The sequence below is a fragment of the Saccopteryx leptura genome, chromosome 1, assembly GCF_036850995.1.
Source record: "Saccopteryx leptura isolate mSacLep1 chromosome 1, mSacLep1_pri_phased_curated, whole genome shotgun sequence".
NCBI lineage: Eukaryota > Metazoa > Chordata > Mammalia > Chiroptera > Emballonuridae > Saccopteryx > Saccopteryx leptura.
In genome coordinates this window covers 349,817,244-349,843,617 of record NC_089503.1, presented here as the reverse complement: position 1 = coordinate 349,843,617, position 26,374 = coordinate 349,817,244, and the positions used below count along the sequence as shown (strand labels likewise).

Below are 26,374 nucleotides of genomic sequence, written 5' to 3'. Positions count from 1 at the left end.
TGGAAAGTAAAATAATGGATACCAAAAATAAAGATGGTGCCATGGAAAACCAAACAGGAATTTTCTTGAACCCGATTAAAAGTAGTTGTCCATTACCTAGCCATTACTTCTTCAAAGAAGACATGTAATTTTGTCTCATTACAAGGAGAAAATAAATAAACTTCCTGTCACATCATTTTTGATAAATTATATGATAAGGCAAATGTGTTCTTTTTTTTCATGCCTCAGAAAATATTTTTAACTACAAAAATATCCTCAGCTTTTGTAACCAGAGAGCATTGCTACCCTCTTCGGGGCTTACCAATAGCAAACAGCTCTACGCCTTCGTCCTTGAGTTTCTTTGAAGGTGCTTCAACATCATCTTGGGACTTGCCATCAGTGATAAGAACGCCAATTTTACGAGCTCTAGGCCTCATTCCAGCTTGGGTTTTGAAGCTCTGTTGGCGAATGAAATTCAAAGCCATGCCTAGTGGGAATTTAAAAAGAGAATCAATGACATCATTATTTAGCCACAAGCTTTCACGAAAAACAGGAGATAAAATTGGACCAAACCATCCCGACTCACCTGTGAGAGTGTTGCCTCCTTTGTAGGGTAAGTTTGCCACAGCTTGCAACAAACTCTTCTTGTCTTTGTGAGCATTTAACTGCCACTCTGTTCTGGGGTCCCCGCTATACTGAGCAAGGGCTAAAATAACACCATTGACATTAGCATATAGAAAAGAGCATAATAAAAATGTCTAAAAGTCTTCAATATTGTCAGACCTACCAATTTGTACTCTTTTAGGGCCAATCTCAAAGACCTCCACAATACGAGAAATGAAACTCCTCACGGTTTTAAAATTGGCGCGGCCAATGCTCCATGAGCCATCCACCAGCAACACAACGTCTGCTTCAGCTCTGGTGAGACACTCCATCCCTGACACGGCAATTGTGAGACAGGGCAGAATAAGGAGCAGATTCTTAGCAGGGTTATTTCCTAGCCATGCCTCTGCCACCCCCGGGGTGCTCAGTGTTGCCTAACTGTTTGTTTTGTAGCTTTAGAGTAGAGACTCCGAAAAAATATGTTTATGTGATTTATTAACTTCAAGTAAGTCATAAGCATCATCACTTCCTCCAAGGATTATTTCAGTGGTAAATATTTCCTTCATCATAAATGAAACTATCATTATATATTTAAATGAGCTCACAAACTCAAGAGCTGAAATAAATCAGAATGTACAGCCATCTATCTGTAAGGCATTAATAATTTTAATAAATTTTTAATGTGACCTAAAGATTATTTTTCTGTAAGAGTCAATGGTCATTAGCTGACAAGTATGAGATGAACTGATAAAATGTGTAAGTCAGAAAAGGTTTTAGTGAGCCAAACTATCTTAAAATAATTACACTCCCGAGTAACTATTATATATATTATGAAGGATTAGGAACATAATTCTTAAAATCAGACCTTTTTAAAATAAAGATTATTATTGTAAAACCAGATAGTTATTATATTATATAGTTATTAACTGCTGAATTATCTGCTATGTAAATCAGGTAAATACAGATGGTAAAGTCTGCACATTTAAAAAATCAAGAGAGAAGAAAGACAATTTGGAAAAAGTTTGCAAACAAATACACAAATTGACAGCCATAGAGACAACAAGCACAAACATTGACACAAAGCTAGGATGCTTTGGAAAGAGAGAAAATCCCAATATCCTCAGTGCACAAGCTACAAAATAAAAATATAAGTCAGTTAATATCATCATAGGAGAAACAACAGAACATTAAAGCAAAACAACATGATTTGATACTTTATTTTGCCCACATCCATATTTTCAAACTCTCTCTTTCCCAGGAGCCTGCATTACCAGCTATGAGTTCTCCCACCTCCTGCCACGTTAGCATCTGACCTTCATATTACAAAAAGAGGTAGGTCATGGAGAAAAATTACAATGCCCATCACACTACAAAGTTAAAACGTATTACACACTAAATCAGGCCTGCGGATTCGCAAGCACTGTTCCAAGCACCTAACCTTTGCAAGCCTGCTCCCGGACTGCCCAGATCTACTCTTTTTTAGCAAATGATAGGAAATATTTAGAAGTAAATTCTACCCACCACTACCACCTCAAAGAATGTTCAAAACTAGCTCCACATACAAGAAAGCTGGAATCGTGGCGAGCACACGATGGTTTAAAGAGTTTTTGTTACTATCTGCTTCCCCACTCACCGCCCCCCACTTATTTACATGACCCAACACTGCTTGCTCAGCCACATAAATCATTTCTGACATTACTTTAACAAAAAAACTGCCTTTTAGACATTAAAAAGAGAGAAAATGTACATTATCTACCTATTGTAAAAAAAAAAATCATCCCTAAACAATATAGTACTATGTAATTACTACAATGCTAAGAAAAAAACCTTAAAACTATATTGCAAAAAGTAGGTGAGCTGGATTTTTAAAGAAATTTTTTAACTATGTAGATTATGTATATAAATTTTAGTGTAAAAAATTTTATAGCCACTTTTCACTGTATGATTAACCTAACAATTCATAACTTTCATTGAGGTTTCCTAGAAAAATGTAACACAATTACCTACCAGAGGGTAAAATTGGCATTACAGTTGTATCAGAAAGGGTTGTCATTTCTTGGCCAACAAGTGGTGAACTTTCTCCTCCATCAAACATTCCAAAAACATTTACTTTATAGGTGGTACCTGCCCTGAAATGTGAAAACATATAGTCTGTACGTATAATTGGCCCAAGTGGTAGCATTTCGCTTTGTTAAAGACATTCATCCTGATTTACAAACTTTCACTCTGAGTAAGTTATAATGCATAACATTGCAAGAGAAGAAAAATAACTTCCATCACATTCTAGTCTAAACTTCCAGCGTGAGGCATCAAGGGACGCTAGCCAGCAGATACTAGAGAATACTCGGGCTTCGGAGCATCCATTCCTGTCTAACAGAGGGATCCCCACCATGCTTCCGAGCACGTCAAGGAAACACGAGCCTCTTCACTCTTACTGCTTCTAAGCAATAGGACTTTAAGAAAGTAATTTAAATGTTGTACATTGCAAGGTAACACACAGCACTTAGCACAATGCCTGGCGCATGGTAGGCTCAATCAGTTTTATACTCCCTATTCTGATAAAAGTAAATAGTAAGCATTTATATAGACTTCAATATTGTTGAATGAATGGTTGAAATAAACTTTCAAAAAGGGACTGCAGCCTGACCAGGTGGTGGCCAGTGGATAGAGTGTCGGACTGGGATGCGGAGGACCCAGGTTCGAGACCCCGAGGTTGCCAGTTTGAGCGCGGGCTCATCTGGTTTGAGCAAAAGCTCACCAGCTTGGACCCAAGGTCGCTGGCTCCAGCAAGGGGTTGCTCAGTCTGCTGAAGGCCCACAGTCAAGGCACATATGAAAAAGCAATCAATGAACAACTAAGGTGTCCCAACAAAAAACTGATGATTAATGCTTCTCATCTCTCTCCGTTCCTGTCTGTCTGTCCCTCTCTGACTCTCACTCTATCTCTGTAAAAAAAAAAAAAAAAGGCACTGCACTGTAGTTCATTCTTTTTACTTGAATGAATGTCTAGTACTGTTCAAACTCAAACTTCCTCGTTCTCCACCCCACATCCTGAAGGGAGACTGCTATTCAGCTCCCCCTCCGCCATCCTGCCAGCCAGCACCAAGCACAAAGTCCTGCCTGCTCTCTCCCATGGCCCACCCTGGAGGAGGGGTCACACTCAGAATCTCAGTGTGCGTCACCTGGGCCTTGCAGAAAGCACGGGAACCCCACATTGCCACAAGGTTGCTAAGGAAAAGCTGTTTTGGGTACAATTGTATAATATGGGTGTTAATTATTAAAAAACAGGGTATTGTTGAAAAAAAAAATGCCATCCCTGATCACTTAATAACAAAAATCATTAAAACACCACAAAAAAATCTGCTCAGGCCTAAATCCTACGTCAGCGTCACCAGCATCAAGAATAAGAAAGCAACTTCAGCTGATTTTAAATACTCGGCTGCCAAACTAATTTACATAAAATATTCAGTCTTGTAACACAAACCAGATATAGTTCATTCCTACCTAAGCTCCTCCAAAACAACTGTGTTGTCATAGGGTCCGACCACTAACTCCCCCAGTGTTCTTTCATCCCCTGTGGGGTGGAATGTGACTTTATAACCCTTCACTTCCCCAGGGGCAGGCTCCCAGGTCACTCGGAAGCTTGACATGGTTGAGTCAGATGTTTTGAGGTTTCTGGGTGACTTGAATCGAGAAGCTGTACAGGAAACAAGATATGAAAATATTATCCATAAGACTAGGCTTTGGGGTTTTTTTCTTAGCTCCTACAATAATAAATCGAATTGGAAATATCTAAGAGACATACGGGGGAATCATCACAAACATAACACTTCAAAATGTATATTTATAGGAAAGTAAAGCCTGGCAGCACAAGATATACAGTAGTACACAATACAAATGGTGATTAACAGAGTGCTACCCAAGTGAAGTGTAGATAATACTCACAGTTCAGATAATTAGCGTTAGAAGATTAATATGCAGAATCATTTAATCTGGAGCTCAATTGGTAAAAGTAATATGATAATTAGGCATGCTATCAAATTACTCTAATTTAATTTATTGTAGTATTAATTTTAGACATTTACAAATAAAGTGGATGTATAAAGCCTTCCTTAAAATTTGACACACTTTCCAAGAATTTTTTGTTTTGTACCTGTTGTTCCTGACCCTTGCCTCAGCTTTCCTTCTCCTGTCTTGTAAATTGGGAGAACTGTGATGTTATATGTGGTCTGGGGTTTGAGTCGCTTTAACACTGTTGAGGTGACTGTGGGTGACACTTTGGCAACCATCTGTCTTCCTCCTCCCCGGGGGCGGTAAACAACCCGGTAGTTGACGACTTTCCCGGGCGCTGGTTTCCAGGTGACTCGCATTGTGTTTTCTGTTTCCTCGTCCACTTTCAAGGTTTTTGAATCTTGGGATACTGCAGAATAAACAGAGGTTACAGTGTGTACCATGTAGAAAGAAGATACATATATCCACCTCCCCGTTTATGTGAAAATAAATGATCTGTGGTTTCTTAAATATGTACGCTGTTCTCTTGCTTAGGATCATAATCTCTTACCATTCAGGATGGTGTATGAGCCTAATCTCAGCGAGATCACAGTAAGGTGTTTTTTCTTTAACTGGCTAATAAAAAAAAATGGAAGCTCATATTGCACAAATTTCCTGTTTGCATTCTAACAGCCTTAGTAAAGAAAACACTCATTTTCAGAGATGAACTTTAAAATTTTTTATTCTATTTCCATCTGTAAAGAATTCCTGGCCCTGCCTGGGTGGGTCAGTGAATAAAGCATCTTCCTGGTGCACCAAGGTCACAAATTCCATCCCCAGTCAGGGCACATACAAGAAACAATGAGTATACAATTAATTAAATGGAACAACTAAGTGGGACAGTGAATTGATGCTCCTCTCTCTCTCCCTACTCCTCTTTATTTCTCTCTCTTTCAAATCAATGAAAAAAAAATTTTTAATCCTATCATTCTGTGAGAGAGAGTAAAAATCTCAATTGCAGGGTTTGAAGCGTTACTTGGATCTGTTCAGAATAAGGCACAACCCACAAATGACTAGCCAGAGGACTATAGCTAACGCTGTTCTTTGTGATTGCTAAGAATATGGAAGGTCATGAACACAAAGTAATTGGAAACTCTAACACATAAAAACATCTCAAGAGCTCTAAAGATAAATTAGTAAACACTGAGTGTTTTAGGAAGCACTGTATAGAAGAAGTGTTTGATTAACATATCATTTAGTATTAAATTATCTTTTACTAATGTTTCACAATTACTAATAATTATATCAGAAACAGATCAACAAACACCCATAAATAGCCAACACTACTCCTTTCCTTATACATAATCAGAGTTTGTAAGCAGGATCCTTTCATTCAGTTCAGTAATCTTAGCAATTTGAAAGCCATAAGCATGTTCTATAGGAAGACACTAAAGCTTAAAGATACACCGCAATGAATCTTTCTTAATTCTAAGAGACTTTCATGTTCACTCAGGCAAGGACCATTTGAAACAACTAAAATCCTGAAAGAATTAAAAATATACATATATATCATAAAACATTTTTCAGACATTGGACATCACGCAGCACCAAACAGTGATTCCCTGAGAGACAAAAACGCACTTTATGATTGCCCTGGCTCATTACTTAGTTTTCAGTTCCAGTACAGGAAGGCAGGATCCAGGCAGAGCTTGGTGGTCTTCTTTAATTCAGAAGATGGTTTTTCAAGTTTGGGGAGTGCAAGACTCTTAGAACTTGCAGAATAGAGTATTATAGAGGAAATGGTGTTAACAGAGAAAAACCTCCAAAAATCTGCAAAAGAGCTTAACCAGGTGGTGGTATAGTGGACAGAGTGTCAGCCTGGGATGTTGAGGACTCAGGTTGAAAACTCCAAGGTCTCTGTCTTGAGTGTGGGTTTACTAGCTTGAGGATGGGCTTACTGGTTTAAGCATGAGATTATAGGTATGACCTCATGGTTGCTGGCTTGAGCCCAAGGTCGCTGGCTTGAGCAAGGCGTCACTGGCTTAGCTGAAGCCCCCCCCCCCCCCGCCCCAGGTCAAGGCACATATGAGAAAGCAATCAATGAACAACTTAGGTGTCAAAACAAAGAATTGATGCTTCTCATCTCTCTCCCTTCCTGTCTGTCTGTTCTTTTCTCTTTCTTGCTCTCTCACTAAAACAATAACAAAAAAGAACTGCAAAAGATCTTCTTTGAGTCTTCAATCCAGTACTAATCAGTGTTTATGTATAAGGAAACTACTCCAAATAAGGGAAAGAACTACCCAAAATATCAGAGGTAGCAATTTCTAGAGTTCTCACAGAGCCAGAAATGTTTCCCCTAACCAGAGTATAAAAAAAAAAAAAAAATGCAGAATTCTTGTAATATCATGTATTTTACTCAGGAGCTTATTGGCCCAGTAATGGGGCAAAATTAGCCCTAAACTAAAAGTTTCTCTGGTCTATCTCTAACAGGGAACAAAATAAAGTTTCTAAAATATCAAACTATTCCAAGTAACTTAACTGCATCCAGAATAAAACTTAAGGATGTTTTAAGAATATAAAAGTGGCAGCACCCAACAAAGTAAAATTCACCATGTCCAGCATCAAATAAAACTTTCCAGGTATGCAAATAAGGAAAAAAAATAGGACACATGTATGGACAAAATGATTGTGCCTCCTCAAAATTTATATATCAAAGCCATAACCTCCAATGGATGATATTTAGAGATAGGACCTTTGGGGCAGTAATTAGGCTTAAATGAGGCCATAACAGTAGGGTCCTACTCTGGTGGGAATAAAATCCTTGAAAGAAAAAAAAGGAGACACTAGAGCTCTCAGCACTCTCTTTAGGCACAGACCAAAAAAAAAAAAAAAAAGACCATGTATAGACATAGCAAGAAGATGTCAATCTGCAAGCCGGGAAGAGAACTCTCACCAGAAACAAAATTCTGACCAAACTTTCATCTTGGACTTCCAGCCTCCATAACCATGAGAAAATAATATTCTGTTGTTTAATCCAACAGTTGATGGTATTTGGGGGCTAAGAAAACCCATAATAAGAACAAAAATCAATCAATAAAAACAGAACTAGAAATGACACACATGACCGAATTATTCAAAAGGGACATTAAAACAGCTATTATAACTATATTTCATATATTAATGATGGTTGAGGAAATATTAAGCACGTTAAGTAAAGACATAGAACATATAAAAGAGACTCAAATAAGATAGCATTACAGTGGAATAGAAATTGCAAAAGTAAGATTAGTGTACTTGATGGCATAATAATAGAAACTTATCAAATATAACATAAAAAAAAGCGTTGTAAGAACAGCACAAGAGTGAGCTGTGTGATAATTTTAAGCAGACTAATGCATGTATAATTGGAGTACCTAAAGAGGATGAGGGCATAAGAAGTAAAATATTTTAAGAAATACCATTCTAAATAATTTCAAATTCTATAAAACTATAAATCCATAGATCCAAGTAGCTCAATGAATCCTAGGCACAAAAAAACATAAAGAAAATGACATCAACCCACATCATGAGCAAATTGCTTAAAATCAGCAATAAAAAAGAAAACCTTGAAGGCAGACATATAAATAAAAGATACATTATGTATAGAGGACAAAGATAAGAATTATAAAATAGGTTAAAAAATTCAATGGTTGTGAGTTATATTTCTGAGAGATGCAAAAGTGTAATTTCAACTAGGAGTAAATTAGTTGCAATTTTTTGTTATAGAGTTTAAAGAAACTAAGAGATTTGTCAGCCAAGTTTATTAATTTCTGGAAATATTAAAATTTACTCAGCTTAATTCTTAATTGTCTATTAGTATTTCCACGTAAGTGAACTATTAAAAGAAAAAACATTTTCAAAAAAATGTAAAGACCTTACATAGGATTTTGAAAATGGTATGGGAAAGAATGGTATATAGACAACCTATTTGGGTTATAATTACAAATTTTAACACAGTTGTTTTTTTCTAGAAAGGGTTGTGCTAAAATATCTTTTCTGACTTCTGTTTCTACTGAATTTTTATTCAATAGAACAAAATATTTTTATAAAAAAAGTCTAACACAAATTTTACACAACTCAAAATTAAGGAAAATAGACTTTTAAATCTTGTGTTCTCAAAAGAACAGAATCTCAAATTTGAAAATATCTTGTAATTTAAATGTTAATAACAGTCAAATATTGTACTTCATACCTTGAAATGCTTCAAAGATCTCAATTATAGTCTTGACTTTTAATTAATTCTTTAAAATGAAGGAACTGAAGTTCAAGTAGAATATACCTCATCCTAGGTTTAATATAAAATAGGATTTGGGGGATAAATAAAAAAAAGCTTTGTTGGCTTCCCATAAATAAAAATAAAATTATTAATTCATTGATAGATATACCACATGCTACAAAATGCTGTCGCACTCACATTGTTAGTTCTTCCCTTGTATCAGTAACTCTCAGAAGGAGCTTCTCAACAACCACTTTACCTCTGCTAAACCAGCTGCTACAGACTGGAGGGCCAATAGAAAGTTTCTTATCTGATGGCTTTCCAGCCACAATGCATGGATTTTATTCTGTCAACAGCCTGCATACCATGTCTCTGAGTTGAAAGCAATCCTGAAAGTATTTCCAAAGCCCTGGGAAGTTTATAAGAAACTCCATGAGCATGACCTAGAGACTCTGCCCAGTTACCCACACTTCAGGATGTATCCACCTCCTAGACAGCACATCTGACTCAGATTTCCAAAAGTACTTTCTAAACTGCTTCCCTTGCCACAAAGAGAGCTAAGCAAAACAATAAACAAAAGTTCCTGGCTTCTCTCATATTTGCTTAGATGTTAAAGCAGTTTGCAAATACTCTATAAAATGTATGTTTCAGTCTTGCCTAGTCTGCTCCTAGTTTTTAAAAAGCCTTCCTCATACCCCTACTTTAAAATCAATTAGCCAAGAAAAAGTGAAAAATTTCCTAGATGCTCAGCTTCTTAGAGATGAAAGATTATATAGGATTTCTGTTACCATATTTGCTTTTGGCTAAAGCATATCCCTTGTGGAGACTTTCAATCCTAAATAAATAACTGAAAAATCAGTTTTTTGGGAAGAAGACACAATGGAGAAGAGCTTTAAAAAATTCATTCCCTTTTAATACATTTGCTTGAATATATGCTCGGCCACATAAATTGTACTTTTACTACAACAAATATAGTTAGCTTTATGTGTTGTCTCTGGCCTAAGTTTACAACATGGCTTCCCTTTACAACAAATAAATTCCTGCCAGAAATAGAAATAAATTTCTGCCAGGTTCTTAAACAACATCAGCCAAAATATTCAATCACAAGATTTCATTTACTGATATACAAAGCAATCATGTGAATGACTGAGAAATATGCTTTTTCATTTACTTAAATTTCCTAAAAAGGAGATTGATTTTTTAAAAATATTAATTTAGACACAAATTTAAGCTTAGATATAGCAAAATGAGTTTGCCAGTGATTTAAAAAAGATTAATTCTTCAGACACTGCAGACTAAAAGATTTTAAAAGTACCTTAAAATCAAGATATAGGACTTAAATGAACTTCCTCTTCACCAGAAAAATCACCCAATTCCTCTACTTTTTTTCCAATAAAAGGAAATGTTAGAATCCCCATTCTTTCATCTTTTCCTAAAATTTTTCCAAAACTTTTCCTATAAATTTTAAGAAATCCCATAATTAACAAATGACTCTTTAAGGAAAGAGAATTAAGAAATGTGGACACATATTTCACCAGCCAGCTGATAATAAATGATGGCACGTCTTTCCAAATTATTCACAAGAAAGAATATTAATGAGGTTAAGGTAAATCAGATCCACCAGAAATCTGAGTGAACTTTTGATTTAAACTTACAAACTACAGTAGAAATAAAGACTCTAAAATTAGTCTTGGTTGTATGATAATCATAGTCTCAATAGCTTCTATCATTTATCTATCAATCATCGCTAAGTGGCTACGCACTGCTTGGTGCTCTGAAAATTGCTATTTCATTTAATCCTCTGGACAACTCTTAAAAGGCTGCATTCTACAGATTAGAAAATGAGGCTCAAAAAAGGTTAAGTAACTTGCCCAAGGTCATGTAGCTACAAGTGTGTCCCAATTCTCTCTCTCACCATAGCTCCTGATCTTTCTATTAGTTGAGTTTCTTATCTAGTTAATCATCCCAGCAGAAGAGAGAGAGCAAGAGAGAGGGGGATGGGAATGGGGAGAGAGAAATATAGTAATTAAAAGGAATTCAAAATTTCAAAGTTTGATATAAATTTTAGGTACTAAATGAATCTGAATTTAAACCACATTCTCTAAAGATCTTTATTTTTCAGTCCTCAGTGATCATACAAAGAAAAAAGAAATGCAAGCGGTTCAACTTCATGTTGCTTAAGCTGGTAGCTATTAGGTATAGCATCAACACACACCAAGCACACTTATGATGTTACCTACATTCAGTTGTGGCTTCTCCGGTCAAAGGTTCTCCTTCTCCACTGCTGTAAACTGCAAATACTGAAAGTTTGTATTTGGTCTCCGGCTGCAGATTTTCTATCACGGTATGAATGGCATCTTCAGGAAGACTTTTCTCTCCAGCCTCAACATCATCGTAAAGTGATTTCCACGAGACCCTGTAACCACGAACCATTCCAGGAGCAGATGTCCAATAAGCCCCAATTGACGTGTTAGTGATATCTTTAGTAACTAAATCCCGAGCTGAACCACGTTCTAGAACACAAATTAAAAGAAAATAATTTTTTTAATGTCTACTAGACATATGAATAGTCCTTTATCCTAGTAGACATCTTAATTTTCAGGACCTAAACTCAAACTGCCTACAGTTGGTCATTTCTCCTTTCTGAGCTGACTGTCCTGTTCCGTTAGTGGAATAGATTGATGGAATAAAGTTTGAGATTATATCTGCTTCTTACATATTACCCTGCCCCCCATCTGTCCTGTCAGATGGTAAGGTCTTTCAGGACAAAGGTGACAAGCAAATATGAAAGAATATATGCCTAAGAGAAAAGTGTTCCAAGGAAAACAATGCATCTAAAATAGAAAACTTTACCACAGGTCAGCCCACCTAATGACATAGCCCATTGTTCACAAAGAGCTTTATTTCTTTACCATCATCTCTTCCTCTCTAATCTGATTTGATGAAGTTCAGTTTCAGTGTATGATTTACAATAACTTCAACAATTTCATATCACAAATCTTAATTCCAACAATCATTGTTTGGTGGAAACTATTCGTTCATATTGTTAAAAAAGTAGAAGTGTAAACCTTCAACACAGCTTACCCCTAATGAAACTAAAACCACCAATTCTTCTGGAAAACTTAAAAGTGATTAGTCATCAGAATAAAACACCACTTGTTCTAGCTGATCAAAAATGTCTGCTACTAAATTTTGGTTCTTTCATTAAAAAAAATATAACCCAAACGGAAAAATTCGGAAACCTCAACTTAATAAGAGGTATAGATGTCTTCCAATAAAACCCTCACTTTCCATAATTTAAATGTAAGTTAAATATACAGGTTACTTTATATTGGCTACCTTTGCTAGGGTTTATGCCACAGTATGACATAAAATGACCTACTTCTATAGCATACATTCTACCAGTAATTATATATTCAAGCAAACGATATATAATGCTGTTACAAGAATTTTGAAGGCTATTATTTTACTTAAAGCAAAGAATAAAAATGAATATTTCAAGAATACTCATAATTAAACAATTAAATTTCAGCACAAAAATAAAGATAACAATAAATGAAAAGAAATCTGGGTGAACAAAAACCAGTGGTAGACTTTAGAGGGGGAAAATAAATAAAACAGAAGCTGGGCACCCTACCAGACCCCAAGTGCAAGTGGAAAATTCTAACTCCATTATAAATAGCTTGAACTGCTGACACTGCATTTCATCTCTTGAGGAAAATTAGTTACATATTTCATTGTAACCAAGAATACTTATTTTAAGAACATGTTGACTTTCTTCCCTTAGTACTTGAGGCCAATTTCATCTAGAGGTCTTCTTTACCTGTCTTTGCTACTTAAATGGCCATACATCTTTATATTTTCTCTACTTACCAAAATATAAACAAACTTTTTATTTGGTTTGATTTAGGTGTTGCTTTTGTTTTTGCTTTTTAATCATTGATATCCCCACCAGTGGTATTTAAGCTCGTGTTGGCTGGAGATTCAGATTTTTTTTATGAGTCTCTCCTAACTTTCTTATATTGCAGTTAGAAACAGCTGTTGTAAAATAATTGTACTTAAAACGGACTTTGAATTTTAACGAGTTAAAATTGTATGAATGGCCTGGTCTGTGGTGGCACAGTGAATAAAGTGTCCACCTGGAATGCTTAGGTCACTGGTTTGAAACCCTGGGCTTTCCCCAGTCAAGGACAAACAATCAACGAACAACTAAAGTAAAGCAACTATGAGTTGATATTTCTCACCCCCCACACACCTTTCTCTCTCCTCCCTCTGTAAAATCAATAAAAATAAAATCTTTTTAAAAAAGCTGTATGAATGATATTCCAAAAAGTATATGACAAATAAAGTTAGCTAGAATGTGGGAATTATCTTCCAAGTTATCAATGAAGTAATTTGCTAGCAATAATTCCAGTTTCTAATCTTCCCAAAGATTGTGTTTCTCAGCCTTTTTTTTCTCCCTATTTTCTACAGCACTGAATTTGTGGCATTGTTTATTTCCATGACAACAAACATCAATTTCACAAACACAGGCTAATGATGTCACAGTAAGAAAATAATAAGAAAAGAATTGTGTTTGCAGTAAAAATACACTCAAAAAGATATTTCTGGAATACAAAATAATCTAGATCACTAGACATATTCCCATGGATTTTAATCAATTATTTAAAATTCTCAAGCTACAAAAAAATACTAGTTAAACTGCAATAAAGACCTTTGTAAGGTTTATCAATATCCCGAATAGAATCTATAAAAGCAGCTTTTAAGATACAAATTAAATATTAGGCCCTGGCCGGTTGGCTCAGCGGTAGAGCATCTGCCTGGCGTGTGGGGGACCCGGGTTCGATTCCCGGCCAGGGCACATAGGAGAAGCGCCCATTTGCTTCTCCACCCCCCACCCCCCCCTCTTTCCTCTCTGTCTCTCTCTTCCCCTCCCGCAGCCAAGGCTCCATTGGAGCAAAGATGGCCCGGGCGCTGGGGATGGCTCCTTGGCCTCTGCCCCAGGCGCTAGAGTGGCTCTGGTCGTGGCAGAGCGACGCTCCGGAGGGGCAGAGCATCGCCCCCTGGTGGGCAGAGCGTCGCCCCTGGTGGGCGTGCCGGGTGGATCCCGGTCGGGCGCATGCGGGAGTCTGTCTGACTGTCTCTCTCTGTTTCCAGCTTCAAAAAAATAAATAAATAAATAAATATTAACTAAAAGATATTCCTGAGTTCTAATTTATGGCTAACAGCACCAAGTCAAGCACATACTAAGTTCTTAATTTCAGAGAAAATATCCTCGAAAACTATCATTTCTATGTGTGTCACATAAAGACATTATTTGCAGGCACTGGCATTATAAAATCCATGTTAGTGACAAAGAAATATGAAATCCAAGGGAAGAAGAAAGACCACTCCATCCAATAGCCAAGATTGAAATGATAAAGCACCTCAAAGGTTTCCTTTGGTGTCAGACAGTTTGATAAGAATACTGCTAAACATTGAGTTTATGCTATGGTCAAACACACCCAAACATCTTTTTCTGAAAAAAAAAAAAAAAGTGGGAAGGTTGAATATTCCAGCTGTTGTGTGACACCCAAGAATTTTGAGAAGATGATATATTTATGACAGTAAACTTTATCAGACCTATAACCCCTGAAGTTTTTAAAAATGAAATCTTGGCTTGGATTACACCCTCTAATTTCATTGGCAGGCTGCCAAGTGGCCAAGCTGGTCTTGAAACTAGATATGAAAGCAGCTGAGCAGACCAACAGGCTCTGTCACCTCCTGGGGCGCCGGGGTCCTCAGAACAAAATAACTGGACTGGACTTCATCAGATACACAGACTTGCCTGGAGAGCCAAAGACTAGGCCATGCTCAAATGAATGAAATTGGAATATCTGTAAATAGGCCCAAGCATTGATGCTTTCTAAATCTCCTCTGTGGTTGTAATTCATCCACAACTATTTATTCTTTTCTCATTTCTTTCTTTTCCTTTCTTTCTGTTACTCCTCTCTGAGGCCTAGAGAGACATTTATTTGGAAGTGTGCTTGATCAGTGTGGGCAGAAACTCTCACACTTGCTTTTACTCTGAAATGAGGCTCCTTCAAAATAAAGACGTGTGGTGAAAGCAAAACTGGTCAACATTGTTGGACATGGTGATGCTGTGTAGGACTGCTTGAAGGTTTGTATTGTATGGGTCTATGACCATGCACAACAAATCGCCCTTCAGGTAGGGGAGTAAGCTAAACATTGACCCAGAAAGCATTAAGAAGTTGACTGAAGCTTCTCATCATACCCTTTCCATCCCAAACATATGTGGGAAGCTCACCAACTCTCTCTTCCCTCTCATCCTGTCTCAAAAGGAAATGGTTCTCCATACACAGTGGTGGGTAAAAGTAGGTTTATAGTGGTGCGTATGTGAAACACAAGACTTTATTCTTCTATTGCTATTTATTAATTATTGCATTATTTCTCATGTGATCACCTGTAAATTTACTTTTGCCTGAACCTGTATGCTTCTTTTTCAAGAGTTGATCACATTTTCCTGTGAAAGATGTTCAATCTAAGTATTATCCAGCAAAGCATTTGGTTTGGTTTAACATATTGAATTGTAAGTTTTGTCCCCAGTCTAAGAAATTTCAAACATCAATAACTACGGGAAGAGATGATTTGTCTTGTTTTCATTAGACTGGGTTTGGGAGCATCTCTTTCTAGAGTACCTGGGAAGGCAGAGGAAAGGGAGAGGAATAAGAAAGGAAGGGCGCCACAGGACCAGTCTGTAGCCTCTCTCCAGAGAAGACTACTGTCCTCAAAAAGGAAGGGCAGAGCAGTGGTGGCAGTCAACAGAAACCAGCCCTCGTAGACATCCTGCCACTTTGTCATTACTTTTCCCCAAACCTGGATCCACTTCTGCTCTAGCAAAGGCTCCTTCCTTTTCCTCTGCCCCAAGATTTACCAGCATTGTTCTGTGATGTTTTGGTTTGTTCAGGCTTTTTACCGGTCACATTGTTTTCGGTAATATTTAATTTTATGATTCTAAACTATGTGCCTGTGCTTTATATATTACTTTTACCTCTAATAATAGAATTCGTGGCACTAGTTTTACAGAAGTCATCCTCTACACCAGGCATCCCCAAACTACGGCCCTTGGGCCGCATGTGACCCCCTGAGGCCATTTATCTGCCTCCCCCCCCGCCCGCACTTCCAGAAGGGGCACCTCTTTCATTGGTGGTCAGTGAGAGGAGCACTATATGTGGCGGCCCTCCAAAGGTCTGAGGGACAGTGAACTGGCCCCCTGTGTAAAAAGTTTGGGGACCCCTGCTCTACACTGACGGTATGCCTTCGTCTTTATTCCTTTGATTTCTCCTTGATAGTTTTCCCTTCTACCCTATTCTCCCCAGCTTAGTACCCATATAGGAATAAGGAAAAACAATGGTTTTCTCTTATAAATTTAAACATACAAGATTCATCAGTTTTTGAAATTTTGATACCCAGCATTTGTACTTTGATTATAAAGTGAATTAACATTAGTTCAAAAGGCATTTTTCGTGCCTGCTTGCACACATCACCGTGCTGCTGCTGTGGGGAGTAATTTAGACAGGTGCATTTCTCATGGTCTGAACATCCACAGAGGTTGATTTCTACTTTTTTCCATGTAGGAAGCCAAAGAACTAATGCCTTATTGAAGTAACTTTCCTACATTTTCTTAGCCCTTTTCCATTTGCTTTCTGAAAAGCAAATCGTCATCCAATTCAAATATAATTATAATACAAATTAGCCAATAATGATAACTGAAAAATTAATCATAATGAACTGAAACTATATTTCATCTTATAGATTGTTCCAGTCAGCTTTCATTGAATTTCACATACCACTTTCAAAAATAGAAGTTAAATTGAAAATGTAATGTAAACCCTCTTCTAAATCAATTTGTCTTTTCCGTTAGAGCTCAACTCAGAAGTCATCCAACTTTCCATAGCAGAATACAAAAGCCCTGCTTCTGGATGATGTTTATGTGGAAACACAGTTGATGTACAACCAATGAATTAGAGTTACTTTTCTAAAGGACAAAGTTCAGTATTGAAAACTGAGTTTAATTACTTATAAGCAAATTATAATTTATTGATTTTAGAGAGAGAGGAAAGGAGAGAAAGAGAGAGAAACAGCGCCCTGGTCCTGTATGTGCCCTGATTGGGGATCAAACCCACAACCGTTCTGTCTCTGGACGATGCTCTAACCCAGTGTTTTTCAATCTTTGGCCTGCCAGAAATTTTGTGCCTGTCTGTAAAAGAGTTAACCACCCTGATGTTGTATGAAGATTACAGAAGGGTACGAAATTTCTGATTGAAACCACTGCTCTAACCAAATGAGCTATCCAGCCAGGGCAGTACATAGTGCCTAAAAACCTCTTAACTATTAAATCACCCTTCAGCCTCACAGCCTGTGAGACTTCCTCCACATTGGTTACTTCTCCAATTTGATTTAGATTTTTCTCTGATTAGCCATTAATTGGTAAAAAAAGGAAATATGAATTACTGTTCAGTGATTGTGCTAGTTCCCTGGAAATGTCAGAGTAGTTTTACCCAGAGTGTAATATTTTTTGTTCAAGTTAAGAGATAGCAGTAAATCTAGGAAAACATAGAGACCTTGTTTAGTACCTCTTGGAGAGGCCACATGTTACTCAACAGCATGCAGAGGAATTCCTTGATGTACCCTAAAACCCTCATTGTAACAAAATGTCAGCTGAGTTAGCCTGGTGTGATGTACAGGAAGCCATTCATGTCTGGGACATTGGCAGGTTGCTATAGCAACTGAAACAAAGAAAATTCTGAAAAGTCTTCTTTCCATAGCCAGAAAATAACACTCAAAAAACAAAACAAAACAAACAAACAAAAAAAACCTACTATACCTAAACTGAAATTTTCATTCATTTATGGTAAAACTCTGAATTAAAATGGGCATTGTTCATTTCAAGGTTTATAAGAGCAGGTTTTCCTTTCTCTCTCTCCACACTAACAGTGACAAGTGAAAATTCTACCAAACTTAAAGATGTGTTTATGTCCACAACAGTGTTTTAGTAAGCATATTAAATCTACTTTGACAACAACAGAAGGAGAAAAAAATAAAAACAATGTAAATCAAACTTAATGGTTTGTGCTCAGATTCCTCTGAAGTTTGGATCTGAAATAGTAATAAACTCTGCCTTTGTGATTCTATTTCATACAGTACTAAAGCCAACCATGAGCTTCCCCAATGCCAATGCTAATAAATCTCTCTTCCAGAGACAAGGAAATTTTCTGATCATTGGCTGCATTTCAGGAAAGGACTAGGGAACAGATTCAAGCTAAGAATGGTTGTAGACCACACTAAATATTTTTGGTAATTCTTTCTGAATTGAATAGAATGCACTTCAGGCAATCTATAAAATTTTCAACCTATAGAACGTTCTTGCGCGCTAATCCACGCCTCTGGACGAAAGAAACATTCCTTCAAGGTAGGCTCTTACCACCTCCTGTCCCGAGAGAGAAGCAGATGGGAAAAACAGCAGCCCTCAAGAGCAGTTGCCTGGCTTTGCTTCTGGGCTTTCCATCTCCTGCATTTACCATCATATCCTATTCCTGTATATGGTATGTGGATTTGGCTGGGTTAATATAATAAAATGAAATGGAATAACCAGGGGCAAAAATATTCTATTATTTTAATTTAGACACAACTATGCTTTCACATATTTTCAAGTTTACCACACATAATGCAATGGGATAAATATGTTAATAAAATCAAGCTGGCAGCATTTAATGTAATCCTTCACCACAGTAAAGAGTTTGGTGTAAATAAAAAAAAAAATTTTATTTTGGCAATTTAGTTATGAATTAACTATATTTTTCAAGAAAACTTGCAAATCATCTGGCTTGTCTCCTCAGGAAATGAAAAAGAATAATTTTTAAATTTTATTTTGCTACTCGTGTATCTCCCTTAGAGATAATTTTGATCAAATACATGCCCGAGCACATACTCACACATGCTTACAAGTTGGTAAATTTTCTACACCAATTGTACAAAGCTATAATAGTATAAACAATTTAACTACACCCCTAGCCTAGAAAAATCACAGCCCAGCAGAATGTGTCTGCTGTTAAATTAAAATGTGCATTTTGTTTTCTAAAGTTGTTCATGTATTATTCTTAGCAAAAATGCCATAATTTTTAGGATTAAGAAGATTTTGGGCCCTGGCCGGTTGGCTCAGCGGTAGAGTGTCGGCCTGGCGTGCAGGAGTCCCGGGTTCAATTCCCGGCCAGGGCACACAGGAGAAGCGCCCATCTGCTTCTCCACCCCTCCCCCTCTCCTTCCTCTCTGTCTCTCTCTTCCCCTCCCGCAGCCAGGGCTCCAGTGGAGCAAAGATGGCCCGGGTGCTGGGGATGGCTCTGTGGCCTCTGCCTCAGGCGCTAGAATGGCTCTGGATGCGACAGACTGACGCCCCAGAGAGGCAGAGCATCGCCCCCTGGTGGGCATGCCGGGTGGATCCCGTTCGGGCGCATGCGGGAGTCTGTCTGACTGCCTCCCTGTTTCCAGCTTCGGAAAAATGAGGGAAAAAAAAGAAGAAGATTTTGGCTGAATATAAATATATATTTTAAAGTAAGAAAATGCAGAAGAATATCAAAAGATTAAAAGTTACAAACAAATTTAAAACTATTAAATATTTCCAAGATATTCCTTATAAGGGAGAAATTTGCACAAATATAATTAAACTACAACTGTTTTGTAAAAAAGAAAAGGTTGAAAGTTTATCCTTTAAAAAATCTTATGAATAATTTATGTTAAAAGCCTCCAGAAAACACATGAGAAAGAGAACTTCAAAAGGTCAAAAGAAAAGGACCAACTTCTCAAAAATTCTGGATGTTGCTCCAGATATAAAGATCACATACTTTTATTGTTTGGATTATATCTCTGTAATTAAGCCAATTTTTATTTCTAACTTGTATTATTTTCAAAACCTTAGTATAATCACTCAATAGCTCTGAAATATTTACAAAATTATTAGATATCAGTTTCCAAAATTAATGTTATTTCTTCTTGATAAATGTATATACATATAGTATTTTACAGTTCCTAAAGAGAGTCACTTGCATTCTCCCATCTCTCCATAGGTGTGGTAGGAAAGGGTAACAATGATCATACCCTCTTTATAGATGGGTAAAATGAGGCTCAATGAGGTTAAGAAATTATTTCAAGGTCACATGGCTAAGGAGCCAAACCAGGACTTTACTTTTACACACAAGTGTTTAATCTTGTATTTAAATCCTCTTCTAAAAACAAATTTCATGGGCTATTGGAGTTAAACCCTTTTATTCACTATTACAGAGAAAATTTTCATTAGAAAATATTTTTGTTAATTTTTTTTAATTCTTGACTAAGTCTTGAATCTTTAACCAACACCGCCTACCGTAGGCCTTCTCCCTGTTGATTAAAACATCTACAATGCTCCAAACTCCTGGATCCATCAAACCTGATGGATATTTTTCCAATTGTCACCATGCTTTCACATCACAAAAGACACTTTAGATTTTTTTTTTCCTATAACCACCTCGAGTAAGTCATCTAAAAGACAGTGATGACAGGAAAGCAAGCTGTGCCTGCTTTTCCATTCAGGCCTCCAACTATGGAACTGACTCATCATTGTAATCATCCTCTGATATTTCTTTTTAACATTATATTCCACTCTCTTTGTGGTTAAGTTAAATTTATATTTTCTCTCTCTTACATGACTTAACTTTGTAGTTGTGGTGAGTTCATTCTAAACTAAGCTGCCATTACATTTCAAAAGATCCTAAAAGATACGAAGCCTTCTGACAATTTGCCCTAGAGAGCCAAGGAAACTGCCCCAGTCTTGTTGATGGTTCTTCCCAAGCGATGCATCTGCACTGCATCAGTACTGCATCAACGCTGCATCAGCGCTGCATCAGCACTGCATCAGCACTGCATCAGTATAGCATCAGCACTGCATCAACACTGCATCATTACCGCATCAGCACTGCATCAACGCTGCATCAGCGCTGCATCAACACTGCATCTGCACTGCATCAGTACCGCATCAGCACTGCATCAATGCTGCATCAGCGCTACATCAACACTGCATCTGCACTGCATCAGTACCGCATCAGCACTGCATCAACGCTGCATCAGTACTGCATCAGCGCTGCATCAACACTGCATCGTCACTGCATCAGCACTGCATCAGTACCGCATCAGCTCTGCATCAGCGCTGCATCAGTATAGCATCGGCACTGCATCAACACTGCATCAGTATAGCATCGGCACAGCATCAATGCTGCATCAGCACTGTATCAGCGCTGCAGGAACTCTCCACTTCTAACACATAACTGAATTTTAGAGGTCAGTTGAAAAACAAACACAGAAACTTGGATTTCCAAATATCTCAAGCAATTATGAATGCTTTCCTGCATTGTGAATGAGAAGAAACAGAGTAAGAAAAGGGCTCCTATCTGCCGCTGGGCAACAGAAGCAGCTGTGTGACCTTGGGCCATTCAAACTCTCTTCATCCACAAATGTTTCCCCAACTGCCTTCCTACTCTGAGTGTCACATACCTACTCTCCAGTTAACCTACCCATGGCATACCAGACACATTGCACTCAGCTCCCCAATATACTTCTTCCTAATCAAGTTAAATTTTCTCAGTCCCTTATATTCCCCATCTCTGAATAAGAGAGAGTTTTACGATTACTTATTTTTCCATTCAAATTTCTTTGAAGAAAAAGGACTGCACATTTCTATATTTCATTCACTGGAAACATTTTAAGCTTCCTAAATGCAATCACAGACAAGATGAGGGGTTTCTATAAATTATGACAGTAATTACCTTCTAGCGTTGTTCCTTCTCCGAAAAGGGCCTCGCCAGCCCCAGAAGCATACAAGGCCGTCACAGATAAGGTGTACCTTGTCCCTTCCTTTAGTCCTCTCAGCACAGCATTGGTTGTATCTCCCCTCACAGTGACCTCTTGAGTTTCACCTCCTGCCACCGGGGTGGACGTGATCAGATACTGTTTCACTTTTCCTGGTGCCGCACTCCAAGATAATTTCATAGTTGATGTGGTAGGGTCAGAAACTCTTAAGTCTCTTGGGTTCCCTCTAACTTCATTAAAAAAAAAAATTGAAACTCATTAAAAAAATGACTTGAAAACACTTTGTTATTTCATATGCATATATGTGTGTAAAATTAAATTCCTATCCTGTGTGAGAACATGGCAATTCTAATTATTTATTAGCCAACAGTTCATTATTGCTAATATGTTCTTATTATTGTTATATTTAAAAAATTTTAAAAACAAGGAATAACCTGACCAGGTGGTAGCACAGCGGATAAAGCATCAGCCTGAGATGCTGAGAACCCAGGTTCAAAACCCTGAGGTTGCCAGCTTAAGCATGAAATCATTAACATGACCCCAAGGTCACTGACTTGAGCCCAAGATCACTGGCTTGGCTGGAGCCCCCCAGTCAAGGCACATATGAGAAAGCAATCAATGAACAACTAAGGTGCCACAACTATGAGTTGATGCTTCTCATCTCTCTCCCTTCCTGTCAGTCTGTCCCTGTCTGTCTGTCTCTCTTTCTCTAAAAAAAAGGGGGGGCGGAATAAAATAAAAATTATGAATGTTTTAATTTTTCTCAATTAATAATATTAAATATTAATAAATGGCCACAAATATCAGAATCTATCCTGGGATCCAAACCACATCATTTAAGTAAAAATAAGTTAAAATTTTTAAGTATTTCTGAAGAAGTAATAAATAATCTGTCTCAATTGTGTATAGCAGTTTGATTTTTAATCCCTAGTAATCCTTAAATTTATATTAAAATAGTTAATAATATTTTTAAAGGAATATTTAGGCCATACCATGCACGTGAGTTCTATTGACACAAATAAATGCTATCATGAGTAAGCCAAAACTTTGAGTAACTCAAGTCTAAAAGAACTACAGCCTAAAATACTCAGATAATGGAGACCAAGTGCCTCAGGGCTTGTAGTATCTGGAGAGTTGTCAAAGTCTCTCTTTCATTCTAAGTTTTTAGTTGTTACCATACAGTCAGCCTATTTCCTCTACCTTCTTCAGTGGCTGCATTCCCAGTCAATGGAGAACCAGGTCCTGAGAAATACACGGGAGTTACAGAGACTTCATATTTTGTGTCTGGAGTCAGGTTCTCCAAGGTTCTCCTTCTTTGGTTGGCTGGAGTGGTCACTTCTTTGCTCTCTCCACCAGCAACTGGTCTATATTTAATTCGGTACCTTAAAACTCTCCCTGGAGCTTGAGTCCAGGTAATTTTAAAGCTATCTGTAGTCTCGTCTGTCACTTTCAGGTTTCGAGGTGCTCCTTTTACTGAAATTAAAAAAGAAAAGAAGTTGACTGATTGTATATGAAAAATATAAAACTAGCTTTTGTGATCACTAAACAATGGCATTGCTGTAAACAAACCCATGAACAGTTTTTTAACAAACATCCTGGTTACTGCATTCATTTAGCCAGACATTAACTACACTCTGAAACAGCAAACAAATACAATATCCAGAAACAGACTAAGTATTATTAACTTTTTAATCAAATAAAGAGTTATATACAATAGTAAACTTTTCGAATCATAAATACTTTATAAAATGGTAGATTCATATTGACATAAAATTCAAAAATAAAAACAATTTGTTTTTTCAAATATAAGTAACCACGGCTTTCACTTCTCTTACCAGATTTTCTCAGGAAAGTAGGAAAATAATACCTAATACCCAGGCCTACCACATTACCATGTGAATAAACTGTCTTACCCAATCAGTCCCACAACTAACTTTTACCTGTACAGTCATTTGATGTGGAGGTGGAGACCATGTATATGTAGGACCGAACACTTTGTAGGTACTTAGTGAATGCTAGTTAGAGCTAAATCTTGAGGTTAAATAGCTATGTAGGTAACATCCATGGACTCACAGACTTAAATGAAATTTTGATTAAACCCTGAGAACATCATTTTGCTTTGCGGTTAGTAACCATGTTTAAATGGCCTATTTATTTTTATTTTTTAATTTAGAAAATTAAATTTAACAAGGTGACATTAATCAATAAGAATACATAGAATTCAGGTAAGCATCTCTATTGCATTTGAACTGTTGATTGTATTGTGGTCTATTTATTTAGTGGGAAAATTGTCCACATGGACCACACATTCAGGAAGTGAATTAAAGGTTATTGTCTTCTCAATCCACTGGGGCAAAATCACAGTGCAACATGCCTGCATGCATTCACACATAATTAGAAATGTACCTAAAGACCCAACGCATACGGAGAAATTATACCTCTCAAGAAAAGAAAGAAATGGCTGTTGGCAGACTAGTGCCATAATTAATTTAAATGACAAAGAAAATGACTAAATTAGTTCCCCAAAATGAGGCAGATAAACTGATGGGTTTGAACACTGACTCTGAAGCTTAATAGATGTGTTATTCTGAACCTCTGATTACCCCACAGTGAAAATGTGACTACTTAATCGGATTATTGAAGTGGTTAAATGAGATAACCCGTGGAAATCAATTTTCATAGTATCTGACACCAGTCAGGAGCTCAATAATTGCTAACTTAATAAAGGTATTACATCAGAAATTTCTTTACAGACTAAAGAAAATTCAAATCTCAGATATCACTACAGACAAATAGGACTGGAAAGGCATTATCAAAGTCTACTGTTCAATGATCAGAACCTAGAGTGTATAGGACTGTTGTTACCTCTACTCAAAAACCCTTTCAACTAAAATTCCTTCTTCAATCATTTTCCCATCCCTGTCTCAAAGTACTGAAGAACGAGGCCAGGTTATGAAGGAGTAATATAGACACTACAGAGAAATCATCAGAAAGTCACAAATGTCTAAGGATGGACTTCCAGGCTATATAATCACAAAAATCACAAGACACCTTAGGCTATTTGTTATATTTGCTGGTCTTCAGGTAAAAATATACCTAAATCACTCACAAAAGAAAAACATCAATCTTATTTGAAAAATATTTCAGAGAAAAAATATCCTCCAGCTTTTATCAGCAAGGTGTGCCAACATATTCCTTCCAATCAGCAAATAGTTCTTTGGAACTACTTAAATTCCTCAACTGTGCTGTTTCCACCTCTTCTCCTATCCCCAATAGCAATAGAGAGAAACAACCGCTATCTCTTGTAATATTCATTATATTTATCTTAAAAATTAGCTGTCTGCTAACAGTTCTCCTAGCCAGGTTCTTCCATACCTTTTAAATGTCAAATATAGTGAAATGGATCAGAAAGTACTCAATTCTACCTAGCAAAGAGAATATATCTAAATAAATATGGCTTAAAACATTTGGTAAAATTTACACACTTATGTTCTTAGCAGCATTATTTGCAATAGCTAAAAACGTGACAGCAACCCAAGTATCTATCATGGGTGAATGAATAAAAATGCTGTCCAGACATCCAATGAAGTATCATTATACCTCATCATACCTTCATCAGTGGTTTCCTCTCCGACTAAGGGAATGCTGAAGCCGTCCTCATACTCCGCAGTCACATTGACCAAATATAGGGTCTCTGGCTTCAGGTTGTTGAGAATGACACTGGTGCTCGTCGCCGGCTCCACCACCGTGACCTCCTCGTCCCCACTAGCTTCTTTGTAGGTGATGTGGTAGGAAAAGACATTTTCTCCAGCGGGTGACCAGTTAGTTTTAAAACTGTAAGAAGTCACCTCAGAAAAGCTAAGATCCCTTGGAGGCACATAAGCTAATTAAAAAAGAAGGAGAACATAGTTCAAAATTTTTAAATCTATAAGGCAAAATTAGACTTAATGACGTGTTTCTGAAATGGCTCATAGTCATTTGGGAGAGTGATCATTGAGACCAATGTACTGAGTAAATATTCCTCAAATGACCATTCAAGAAGACTTTTCATAGTCCTATAAAGAGGTCTGATCATGTGTCTTGATCATTCGTAATACTAAGTTATGTTGTTTAAGACTAATTAAAATTGAATTTCAATATTGAGCTTCTTAAGACAAAACAGTAATGCAACGGTCCTGCCCATAATTGGGATTTTAAGTAGTAAGAGACCTAAAAATGAACCACCAAAATGTTCTCATTCATCCATGGCAATCATATATTAACCTCTGGTGGTAAACAGTTTATTTCTAAGTAATAATTAGGACATTTTTTCTAACACAAGAATATTTATTAAACTAAAACGTAGAAAGAAACAATGTTTAAGGCACACAGCCTGTCCTCCCAGGAGATTCAAAGTAACAGGAGAGACAAGAGAGTGTGAAGTTATCAACAAAACAAAGCAGTACAAATGAGTGCCAAATAACTGAAAGTGGTCAATACTAGAACAATTAAGAAAGGCTTGATGAAAGAGATGAGGCATGTAAGTAAACACTAAAAAAAAAATTGGACAAATAAAAAAGAAAAAGAGGAACAGGGAAGTCCATATATAAGGTACTCAAAAATGACCCAGGAAAGGGAGTGCATAAAATAATTCAAAGGTCTGAGACTATGT

At 37.0% G+C, this 26,374-nt stretch overlaps 1 protein-coding gene across 3 annotated transcripts in view; it reads right to left on the bottom strand.

Annotated features, from left to right (window-relative positions):
* Positions 1–26,374, bottom strand: part of COL12A1 (collagen type XII alpha 1 chain) — a 128,589-nt gene that overhangs the window by 80,628 nt on the left and 21,587 nt on the right. For 2 of the 3 annotated variants that reach the window (XM_066359013.1, XM_066359014.1), the window contains exons 11-20: positions 25,334–25,606; positions 22,924–23,196; positions 21,681–21,953; positions 11,067–11,339; positions 4,735–5,001; positions 4,086–4,278; positions 2,590–2,711; positions 767–916; positions 566–685; positions 302–466 (exon numbers count right to left, since the gene is read on the bottom strand). In XM_066359013.1, the coding sequence (XP_066215110.1) occupies positions 302–466; positions 566–685; positions 767–916; positions 2,590–2,711; positions 4,086–4,278; positions 4,735–5,001; positions 11,067–11,339; positions 21,681–21,953; positions 22,924–23,196; positions 25,334–25,606 (2,109 nt within the window). The remainder of the gene's footprint in view (positions 1–301; positions 467–565; positions 686–766; positions 917–2,589; positions 2,712–4,085; positions 4,279–4,734; positions 5,002–11,066; positions 11,340–21,680; positions 21,954–22,923; positions 23,197–25,333; positions 25,607–26,374) is intronic. The other variant, XM_066359016.1, reaches the window with a different exon arrangement.